Raw genomic sequence first — 12,357 nt, 5'->3', positions numbered from 1 at the left:
TTTGTATATTGCTTTACTGCTTACAGAATGTCAAGTAGATTACCTAACACGTACAACAACCCTGTAAAGTACGTAGTACTTAACAGAGAAGGAAACTGAGGTACAGAACAAGTATGAGGGTTAAATAAGGCCATACATCTAGTAAAAGCTATAGCCAGGTTTTAAAATTAGGTGTGTTCAATCACAAAGCCTATGCTTTTCCCCAATATACTGTCTAATCATGAACATTTATTGAATGCCTACTACATGCCAAGCACTATGCTAGAAACTCTGATATAATGTCTTACCTAATCCTCACAAAAATCACCATGTAAGTGCATACCATGCTTGATAGTCTGCTTTCAAAGTCTAGCAGCCAAGATTTTATTTACTCTGATGCTCCTGCCAACATGGCCCACATTAAATGCCTATAAATAATCTCATTTCAGCTCAAGTATGATGAATATCTTTTCCTTAATGACTAGATTTCCAATTACAATGAAGTCAACTACAACAACAAAAAAGTTAATATAGGAAATATACTACTCAACAAAGAAGGCAGAACCTCTGATTTGAACAATTTTTGAATTTTTCTGTGAAGAAAGACTGTCTAAATTGTCAAAGTTTTCACACGTAATTAATATTTTCCATTAGCGTAGACAGATTACTGATAGGACGAAGCATTTACTCTGGGTCCCTGGACGCTAGTTCAACGTTGTAGTAGGGAAAGAACTACCCAGGACCTGTCCCTGGCTGGCAACAGGCAACCGGGCAAAGGCTTCAGCCATTCTCTGACTTAACGTTTCGTGTTCGTTACAAGAAAAGGCAACGTACATCTTGTCTCCCAACTGTGTGTGTGTGCGCGTGTGCACGTGCACACATATGCACCTATTAAGGGGCAGAACTTAAGAGAAATAGCTAAATTGTTTAATTGGAGTAAAGACTGATATGGGCACAATTAAAACTCTGAAACATATAAATTTTGTTTAAAATTTTCATTCTCCATTTTGTAAAAGTCTCATGTTACTCTATCTCAATCTCTTCCACCAGGAATTTTTCAAGGTGGGTTTTCTCACCTGCTCTGTGGCAAGGGAACTACATGCTTTTCTGGGATCTCTTCCACCCAGGAGGTTCCTGGACTGTACTCACCTATGACAGCCTGTTCTGGAGAGGTGGGAGGGGTGAGAGGCATCCCACAGTTACTTGGGTCCTTCACACTACCAAGTCCCTGCTGCCCAACTGTAATGTGGCCTCCAGCACTGGCAACACTCTGAGGAACTGGGATGTCATTCTGAGAGATCAAAACAAAAGCTGATGGATAAACCATGCGAACACCACCTGTAAGAAAAGACAGCAAGGAGAGAACCAGGCCTGAGAAAAAGTTCACACTAGACTGCCAACTTTATTATTCCAGTGGTCAGAGTCAAAGCTCAATGGTGAAAATGAGATGCTCATTAGATACTGCCAAAAGTGATATGTTCCATTCTTTCATAAGTTAATAGCTGTTTAAACATGTGTTCCAACATTATGATAATCGCATTTGGAATACAGGGACCATTGGTGCTTCAGGCAAGATAACTACTCAGCATACACCACTGTATCAAGAGAATAAAAAAAGATGGGAAAATTATGGAGATTATTTTTGATGAATCTGAATGATTATCTTTTTAAATTAAGGAAGATGAAGAGGATAGAATAAAGTTCTTCAGGCAGAATATTTTCTCTTACCAACAATTACTTCAACTGCCACAGGGAAATCATCATCATATCCCAACTCCTCTTCCTCTTTCAATTCTTCTTTCTTTTTCAGCACCATTGGATAGAAATACTGCCATTCCTCAATCAACTTACGGGTGGCTGGGTCTGACATCTTGTATGCTTGGCCTGTTAGCGTGCCATTTAAGCCATAAGGACTTACCAGTACTAAAGGCAGGGAAAAGAAACATATGTGACAGATCAGAGTAATAATTCCTACTTAAGTGTAATGCTACATCTGGTAATTTTAGGGTAAAGCATAGCATCACTTAATGTATATTGCTCTTTATTTCCTAATTCCTCTTAAACTATGAGTTTTAAGTTTCTCATTTTAGTATTTCTTATTTATATGCTTCTCAACTCACATCAATTTTGGAAGGAAATCAAATAGGGGAGGTATAACATTATCAGACAACTATATTAATACACAATATATAACTTATCTATATATTAAAGCATATACACATCTGCTTGATAATAGTTCATACAACGTGAACACTGAATCTTCCATAACAGAAGAAAACTATTCAATACATAGACCCCCAAACCTGCCTAGAACTTGAACACTTTTCCTATGGTTCCTGAGACTCCCCAAATATCTGTGGTAATTAAAACATAATATGTAAATAAAACTTCTAACAGCAGAAAAGTCTTAATGTACCAAGTCTGAAATATAATGCTTAGTTATAATTTCATTTATGACTGTTTTGAAGGTCTCTTCATGAAACAACTCTAAATAAAATTTATTTTACTCAAAGTAAAGGACTCAATGTCCCTCTATCTTTCTCTTTCAGTATTTGACCTTGATGTCATTTTCACTGAGCTAGACACAAGAATGTAGTATAACCCAGTCAGTTCTTAGCCTGGGGGTGAGTATTTCAACCTTCTGAATAATACTCTTCTGGGGATAAAGGTCACTTCTTCTTAATCCTAACTTTTGTTTTTATTTTTTGCTGAGGAAGATTCACCCTGAGCTAACACCCACTGCCAATCTTCCTCTTTTTTGTATGTGAGGCACGACCACAGCACAGCCACTGCCAGATGAGTGGTGTAGGTCTGCACCCAGGAATCGAACCTGGGCTGCCAAAGTGTAGCATGCCGAACTTAACCACTTAGGCCACTGGGGGCTGGGCCAATCCTATTTTTAAAATATCTCAGCAAAGTCATTAAATGAGATGTCCTTTTTTTTGATGTCTTTTTTTTTTTTAACAGCTGGGTGATATTCACATTAATCAAGACAGAGATAGCTATAGGCAACACATATTTCTTGGTGCCTTTCTGCTGCTCCTCACTGATCCAAAAGGGATAAAAATACTGACTCCAATCAACACAGTCAACCAAGGGCAATTTTCCTGTATTAACACTTCTAGGAAATTCCCACATCAATATGCTTGCTTATGTTCACTATAATCATCAATAGGCCAACAGCTGCCCTAAGAATGTACCTCCTCCACACCAATCATGGGAAAGAAAGAAACAGGATAACGTCCCACAAACATCTTCTATAATTGGAGGCATTAGTAACAAACTAGTAAGATTTAAAATAAGTGGCCTACAGGGACCTGGTATTGCTAATATTATCTTTCCCAACTTAGAAGGTTAGTTCCCTCATGACTAATAATAATTCCTTCTGTTGTTATCATAAATAAATGCTTTTATTTTGAGTGATAAAAGTCTACAATGAAGTGAGATGGCCCTCAGCACCTTCACAGTCAAGGAAACATAGTATTTAAATAATTCTGGCAATCCATAATATGCATATATGGTACAATTCTTAAGCGTACACTTTGAGAATTGGGTTGTTTTGAATTTTATAGCAGTTTGTGCGTAAAACACCCCAAATTACAGATGATAAAGTATATAGCGTAAAATGTGTTGTAAGAGGGGGAAAAATGTAAGTGATAATTAGGACACAGTTAAGTGATGATTCAATGTTCTTTTTTTACCTTAAAAAAAAAGCTTAATTATCTCTAGGGCAAGAAACAGATGTTTTCATCAAATTAAATCAGAATCATTCCCAGAAAACCAAAAAGCAATCATAAATAATACGGAAGCTAAACACTCATATGATAGGCTGTTATATCAATAAAAATACTTAAGTCTGTTAAAATATCAGTGTTTTTTAAAACTACAATGTGTGATATACTAAGACTATTTCAATGAGACATCTCTAGTAATGATAAATTAGCCTGAACCAAAAAAGATTTTTCCATATGGTTCAATCTAATATTATAACATTTAAAAACAGTTATTCATAGGGGCCGGCCCCGTGGTGTAGCAGTTAAGTTCAGGGGCTCTACTTCGGTGGCCTGGGGTTTGCCAGTTCAGACCCTGGACGCGGACCTACGCACCGCTCATCAAGCCATGCTGAGGCAGTGTCCCACGGAAAGCAACTAGAAAGATGTACAACTATGACATACCACTATCTACTGGGGCTTTGGGAAGAAAAAAGGAAAAAAGGAGGAAGATTGGCAACAGATGTAAGCTCAGGGCCAATCTTCCTCAAAAAAAAAAAAAAAACACAACAAAACAAAAAACAGTTATTCATAGAAAATTCTGAATTCCAAAGACAAAAACCAAAGCTTTAGGATGCACAATTAGAGAGAAGGGACATAGAGTTATTTTGGCGATATCTAGGTGATAAGCTGAGAATTAATAAAAATATGAACGTAAGTTAAATTACAACCAAATATCTACAACCAATGTAGTTTGTAATTCAAAGAAAATAATAAAGATATTAACATCACTGAAGAAACTATATTCTACACAACTCTAGAAATTTGATTTTGCTTGAAATGTCAAATACTGTGTAACAGTAATTTTCTATAAGTCATTATATTCTTGAAACCATAGAACGAACAAAACAATGAAAATCTTTAATTTATAAGACTTCTCAATGACTCATTGGATTCTATTTTTCAAATACTTATTGATCTTCTTTTGTTCTGAAGGAAATTCTCTACATTTTATTCCTCAATACAACTTCACATAAGACCATGTTGTATACGTGATAAGCTTTAGGCAAAAAACTAGCAAGCTATTACTACTTAATTGTAAAATGGTGGTCTTTCATTTCTTCTTCAGAAATTGACCCTTAAGTTTAGCTTTAAAATGTCCATTTAAGATAATATCTCATTCTGTAAAACCTTACTAGGCAAGGTGGCTGTCCTCTTGGTGGGTGAAAGGTGGACGGCAGGGACATCGCCGTTTACTTACCTTGAAATGGTGCAGGTGAAGACTGGGCCATGTGTATATGTTCCTCATTGATCAAATAAATTGGCTGGTGTTGGGCAATCTCCACACTTGTGCATACATTACTTTCCCCATGAAGAAAGAAGGTGAAAGCACAGGACAAATGCTCACTAAAAAAGAAACAATGAGAAACTCAACTCTACATTTCGGTAGGAAATGGGTACTAGGCACAAGAACTACAGATGGGAAACAGGTTTACTTTATGACCATCCAGCAAAGCTTGCCTCTGATGATATTAATAGTATAAACCGATTGTGGGCAAATAATATAACAATAACTTGTTGACAAACTAAATTAAATCTTCCAGATAAATCTGAAAAATTAGTTATGTTGCATTGTAAAATTCTGAAGGCTATTGTGCAGAATGCTTCCTGTTTCATTTGCATAAAGTCTCTTATGCTGACTATAAACTCCTAAGGACAGAAAAAGAACCAGAACATTTTTCTACCTTCTCATGTACTAGTATCTGAACTGGCTTTTAACTGATTCTAGAAACAATGACAAAATACTTTGGTTTATGTTTTGTATGACATAACAGTAACATCAAATTTACAAGCTTACAAGATTACAATAAGGTTAAAATTGTTGATCTAAAAATAGCAATTAAGGACACTGCTGTATGTAAATTCCCAACATACAACTGTTAAGGTAATACAAGTCTCTAAATGGCTGCTAATCTATTACATTTAATTTTTACAATTTACTTCTGATCACAAACTTTTATTAAAGCATTCCACTTCTCCATTTTCCACACAATTAGCTAAAAATTGATAAAAATGACGTGTCTTTGAGAAAAATAATTTCAAAATTACTACAGTGGCACATTCTTTCAAAGTTCTTAATTTTGGCCCTAAGCCAGCCAAAACATCTCCATTTCTCAAGACAGCTCACAAGAACATTTGCCTGATGAACCAAAATCACTGTAGGTCAGACAACCACCATTTAAAAAATCATCTCCAAGATCTGCTTCTTTTCAAAAATTCTCTAAAGTATTCTAAAGTATATTTTGAGTGCTACTCAAAAAATTAAATTTTGTTTAAGTATAAAAATATAATGCTTTAAGGAAAAATTGAAATAAAAATGATAAAATTTTTACTCTATCACACAGTGAAGCATATATATTCTTCCTTGACAAGTATGTTGAGATAACCTGAGAAAATTTTGTGTTTTACTAAAATGTGACATTTCATCAATAGGAAACACCCAGTTTTGATATTTGGGTATTTAGCACAACAGAGTGTACCTAAGATAGTAACTAAAATTTTCTAAGAATTTTGAAAAATTTAAACATCCCCTGACACCAAACTTCTAAGTTTCAACTTCACAAAGAAGAAACAATGCATATAATGTAAATGCATACAGGTATAAAACAGTATCAATAGTAAAAATGTGCCATCCTTTATAAAAATGACACTAGAAACATATAGTCATCCTCGACACACAACAATATGCCTGGCACATAAGAGGACCAAAATATAGGTTTACTGATTGTGAACTGGTTAATTTTCCATCTGCAAAATTCAGTGGTGGGGTTTCAGCACTCCACATAGTCAAGAGCCTATTTATAAAGCAACTGGTTAGAGTTATAGATATTTAGTACAGCACAGAATATATCCTCTATTCCACTAAGATTCCCAACTGTACATGAGAACAAATGCAACCAACATTTATCTATCAACTAGTAAGTGCAAAGAATGGTGCAAGGACCCTGAAGTAACAATGAATAAAACATGATCCTTGCCCTCAAGAAGCATATGAGCTAACAAAAGATTGGTATGAATGCACATCAATAAAATAAAGCCAGACACAAATACAGAAATAGAAATAAAAACAAAATGCCACAAGAAAGCTAAAGTGTACTGATTTTTTCAATTTGGAAGATCCAGATTCTTCAAGAAGACAAGAACAAATGAAAACAGGGTTTCAGAAGTAGAGAGAAAAGAAAAAGTAAAAGAGAGAGTATGAGGCAAGGAGGAGATGTAGCTAAGAACAGGATATAGCCTGGAAACACCAAAGGGAGGAAAGATATGACATGATGGGAAAGGAGTCTGAAAAAGAAGTCAGAGGTCACCCCTTGAGACAACAAAAACCCTTGTGTGTGAAAAATAACAGGGAGCCTTTTGGTTTTAAAAAGTCAACTGAATCTAAAGCAAATGATGAAAACTTCAAAGAGTATTCATTCAAATTTGCTATGTCCCAAAAGTCACAGAGGAGAAGCACAAATGAAAAACGTAGGAATTGAATCAATGACCTATTTTTTTATATTGATAACTTTAAAAACAAAATGTCTTTTCAAAAAAGATGATTAAAACAACATAAAAATATGGTGGAAATATAACAGAGGCCACCAGTAACTATATAATTTTGTAAATTACTTCACCCTTCTGATGAAAGGTAAAGGTAAGTTACTTCACCTTTCTGATCACAGTTTCCTCATATGTAAAATCAGCTGTGAGCACAAACTGCTGGAACTCCCAGAAGTTCTGATTCAGGAGGTCCAGAGTGGGCTTCGAGAATCCGCATTTGTACCAAGTTCCCAATTGATGCTGCTGCTACTCTTAGCCCAAGGACCACACTTTGAGAACTACTAAACCTGATGGTACCTAAATCACTTTCCAGCTATAAAATTCTGTTTTTTCTAAGATTACATGAAACAAGACAGCAGGGATGACAATACTGACACTAGAAAGTAGAATTCCCTTTTGACCTAGCAATGCCACTTCTAAGATTTTATCCCACAGATAAAACTACTGTACAGTTACTACCACAGCATTGCTTGTAATAGTTAAAGGCTGAAAAGTGCCAAAATGTCTATCAGTAAAGGACTGGTTAACTCAACTATGATACATCCCTACAAAGTAATACTGTGCAACCACTTAAAAGAAAATTATCATACCGATATAGGAAAACCTCAAACATAAACTCATCAAGATAAGAAAAAAACCAAGGTACAAAACAGTTGTGAATAATATACTCCCATTTTTACAAAAATGGGTAAGGGGGAGAAAATATATGCACTCACTATTTTCTTACACTGGCATACAATTTCTCTGGAAGGATACACTTTAAAAACCTAATAATTTTGTTTGCCTTTGTAGAACGAAGCGGCATGACTGGGGGAGAAAGAGGGAATTCACAATGTTCTTCTATACTTGTTGAATGTGGGGCCATATGTCACACAGAACGTAACGGGGACAAGGTCTGAAGGAAGCCTGCCTCCCATCCTTGTGCAGTGTGCTTGCTGGCCTGACCAGAGTGCACTAGAGGAATCCATGGCGTTTCAGCTTGTCATATGTGGCTCTTAGTTGAGGCCTGCTGAGATCGTCTTTGATTCTGATTCTGTTATCTAACATACTGGCTATTCGATCAGCAAGCCGTCAATATCTTTACCCAAGTCATTGCTAAAAATGGCGAAAAAGACTATATTGAGGATAGACTCCTGTGTCATCTTATCAGATAATTTCCAAGTTACAAATTCACCAGAGTGCTGCCACCCATTTACTATTTCTTGTCTACAAAGGATAATCTAAAAGATTATGTCAAACGTCTTGATAAAATGCAGATATGTAACAACTACCATATTTCTCTGATCTAGAAACCTGTCTAAAAGTAAAATTCAGGTAGTCTTATACAAAAGCCAATCCTTCTCCTTTTACAGATGAGAAAATAGGGCTAAAAAGTCTGGCTTGCCAATGTCATTCTTAGAGGCACAGCCAGACTTGAAATGTAATGTTCTTTACTCTAGAAGCTCGTCTATAAATGAGGATACTAATTTATATCTCTACCAACTTATATATATATTTTTTTTTTTTTAATAAAGCACTTTTTTTTGAGGAAGATTGGCCCTGAGCTAACATCTGTTGCCAACTTTCTTCTTTTTTTCTTCCCAAAGCCCCAGTAGATAGCTGTATGTCATAGTTGTACATCATTCTAGTTGCTCTATGTGGGATGCCGCCTCAGCATGGCTTGCTGAGCAGTGCATAGGTCCGTGCCCAGGATCCGAATGGGTGAACCCTGGGCCACCAAAGCAGAGTGTGCGAACTTAACCGCTACGCCACTGGGCCAGCCCCCCAACTTATATTTTTATAAATATAACATGAGATCAATTTCTGAATGAATATTGAAAACAAGAGGCTCTACAAATACAATTACAGTCATGCATCACTTAATAACAGGGATACATTCTGAGAAACCATTAGGTGATTTTGTTGTGCGAACGTCATAGAATGTACTTACACAAACCTAGATGGTATAGCCTACTACACACCTAGGCTATATGGTACTAATCTCATGGGACCACCATCACATACACAGTCTGTCGTTGACTGAAAAACTGTTATGCGGCACATGACTATACAGACATATTATGTTATATAGTGTTATTATAAAGTTAGGAGGTAAAACTTATTACAAGCTCCATACCTTTTCTTGCTTCTTCTTCATCACCCACTTTTACCTGAACCCTTTAATTGCTCAACTCTATTTCATATACTCTCATCATTTGAAAATTGAAAAGGGCTTTAGAATTGATGAAGTTCAACCCCTTTCTAATTCAGGAGGAAGGCAAAACTGTGCTCAAAGTTACACAAGAAGTTTAGAGCACAGCTGGAATAAGAATTCAGGTCCCCCTTCTTAACACAGTGTTCACAGTACATTCATGATACTCTACCTTAGATCAATGCTCCACTCACCCCTATATAATACATTCACTCATCAGTATGATCACACTGACTAACTTAAACCAGTCCCTGTATCATTTCTACTAACCCCTACTGCTATATACCAGAAGGTACTAGCAAATTAATCCATAGCACCAAAATCATTGTAATTTCACTCAATCAAACTAAAATAGGAGCCTCACACCTGTTCTCTTAAGAGCACACCACTCGATAAGTATTCCAACCTTCTCAACTCTGTTTATTCTCCAGTCTTTACTCAGTAAATCAGGTCTGATTCAGGTAATTCTTTATTTAACCTCTTTTTCACCTTAAACACGTCTGCAGTAACACTTATCTCACCATTCCCCAGAGTCCTGGAGGACTACATATTTCCTTTTCTCTGTAAAGGTACTCCTATACTCATTCTCTCCCACTCATGAATAGTCTTTATTTCCACCTCTTTACTTGCTCCAGGTCCCCCAACCCTGAAATACCTTCTCTTGACCATCTCATCCCTTTAGGACTACTGCCTTATCTTTCTCCCTCTCATGACTAAGATCAAATAATCAACCCATAAACAAAATGATTACTATAATAGTAGTATTAATACTAACATCACTAAATTATCTATAAATAAAAAAAACTTTGTACTATAAAAGAAATAAACAAGATACTAAGATATAAAATAATGGAGAGGTGCTGTTTTAGAAAGGAATGGGTCAGAGAAAAGCTTCCCTGAAAAAATGGGGGAGCATTTAAACTGAGGCTTGAATCTTAAGAAAGAGGAAAGTGGTAAAGACCATTCCAAGAAGAGAAAATTATATGTGAAAAGGTATTGAGTTAGAGCGAGTTTGGCATTTTAAAGGAAATTCTTAAAAAGAGGTAATGTGGGGGCCAGCCTGGTGGCATAGTGGTTAAATTCGCACACTCTGTTTTGGCAGCCTGGGGTTCACGGGTTCAGATCCTGGATGCAGACCTATACACCGCTCATCAAGCCATGCTGTGGCAGCAACTCATATACAAAGTAGAGGAAGACTGGCACCGATGTTACCTCAGGAACCATCTTCCTCAAGCAAAAAGAGGAAGATTGGCAATAGATGTTAGTTCAGGGCCAATCTTCCTCACCAAAAGGAAAAAAAGAGGTAATGTGGTTGAATCATTGTGAAAGTGAAGACTAGTGTAAGCTGAATTTAGAAATACAGGTATAATTCATTCATTCTCTGCCTATCGAAAAGACAAAGATCAAATGGCTGAAAAAATAAAGTAAATGCAACTATATCCTCCTTGCAAAAGACACACAAAATAAAATCACACCAAAAAAATGAAAATAAAAGGTAGAAAAGGATATGCCAGGTGAATCCAAATAAAAATAAAGCTGGTATAGAAATAACAATAAATAAAACAATAAAATATTTTTAAAACTTAGGTTTATCACTACATAGTAATAAACAGAGGAATTCAACAAGAAATTTAAACAATCTTGAATGTGTATGTACACAGCCATATGGTATGCAATATAACTTAGAAATATATAAAGAAAATTGCTGGTAGAATTACAAGGAGAAACTGACAAATCTGTAACTAATAAAGATTTTAACACACTTTTCTCAGTATTTAATATAATAAGCAAATTATTAAGAACACCAAAGGAAACAAAATAGGAATGACAAAAATATACAAACTTGAGTATATATGTTGGCTTTCCAGAAATCTATTTTCTTTCCCAAAACACATGAAGATGTGCAAAAATGGACAATTTAGGACAAGTCCTAAATTTCAATAACAGATATCACACAGACTACACATTCTTCAATCACATTGCAATTTAGTTAGAAATCAACAACTGAGAAAAAAAAAGGTTAAAATAAAATCTATTTGTGTGGAAACTTAAACATGTAATCCCTAAATAAATCATGGGTTATAGAGAAAAGCACAATGGAAATCACAAAATATTTTAAATCAAATGACAACGAAAGTAATACATGTCAAAATCTGAGATAAACAGTACTTAGAGAATAATTTATATCTTTATATGCCTAAAAGAAAATGTTAAAATAAATGAGATAAGCATTCAATGAATCAAGATGAGGAAAATAACAACAAAAAAGAGTAAACTCAATGAAAACAGAAGGATGAAAATAATAATGACAAAACACATATTAATAAAACAGAAAAAAAAAAGCAATAGAAATGATTAACAAAATCAAAATATGTCCCTTAGACTACAAAACAAACCACTAGGCAGACAGATTTAAGGAAGGGAAGTAGGGAAGACGCCTATGCAAGAAGGGAGGGGCACAAATAAACAATCCTGGGAACCAAAAAGAGGAAGGAACCGCAGATACAATAGGAATGTTTTAATGACAAAAAGGCTATAAGTAACTTTATGCCAATAAATCTGAAACACATGCAATGGGTAATTTTCTATAAAAACAGAAGATTTAGAAAATATTTTTTAAATAACTAAGAAATCCATCTGCCCACTTTAACAACAGCTTAGAAGGTTTTACCAAACTTTCAAGGAACAATCAATCTCTCTATTTAAATTGTTTCAACAAATAATAAAGAGAAAACCTCCTAACTCTTTCCATTTGCTTTGAAAGCAAAACTGGATACAGTTAGTTACAAAAAGAGTCATTACCTAACAATTTCACTCATGAACACAGATACAAAAATACCAAATTACATAATAGTTAATTAAATTCAGAAGTGA

General features: G+C 35.3%; 1 protein-coding gene across 5 annotated transcripts in view; it reads right to left on the bottom strand.

The window, feature by feature from the left end:
- The window catches only part of MED13L (mediator complex subunit 13L), a 297,270-nt gene that overhangs the window by 55,686 nt on the left and 229,227 nt on the right, over window positions 1-12,357 (bottom strand). For all 5 annotated transcript variants that reach the window (XM_087424160.1, XM_087424161.1, XM_014787081.2 and 2 more), the window contains exons 5-7: window positions 4,951-5,096; window positions 1,708-1,902; window positions 1,129-1,317 (exon numbers count right to left, since the gene is read on the bottom strand). In XM_087424160.1, coding sequence (XP_087280286.1) covers window positions 1,129-1,317; window positions 1,708-1,902; window positions 4,951-5,096 — 530 coding nt within the window. The remainder of the gene's footprint in view (window positions 1-1,128; window positions 1,318-1,707; window positions 1,903-4,950; window positions 5,097-12,357) is intronic.

This window comes from Ceratotherium simum, chromosome 35 (genome assembly GCF_057802395.1).
Source record: "Ceratotherium simum simum isolate JZ-2026a chromosome 35, ASM5780239v1, whole genome shotgun sequence".
Classification (NCBI taxonomy): domain Eukaryota; kingdom Metazoa; phylum Chordata; class Mammalia; order Perissodactyla; family Rhinocerotidae; genus Ceratotherium; species Ceratotherium simum.
The sequence above is the reverse complement of the archived record's forward strand: the minus strand, read 5'-3'. Positions and strand labels throughout refer to the sequence as shown.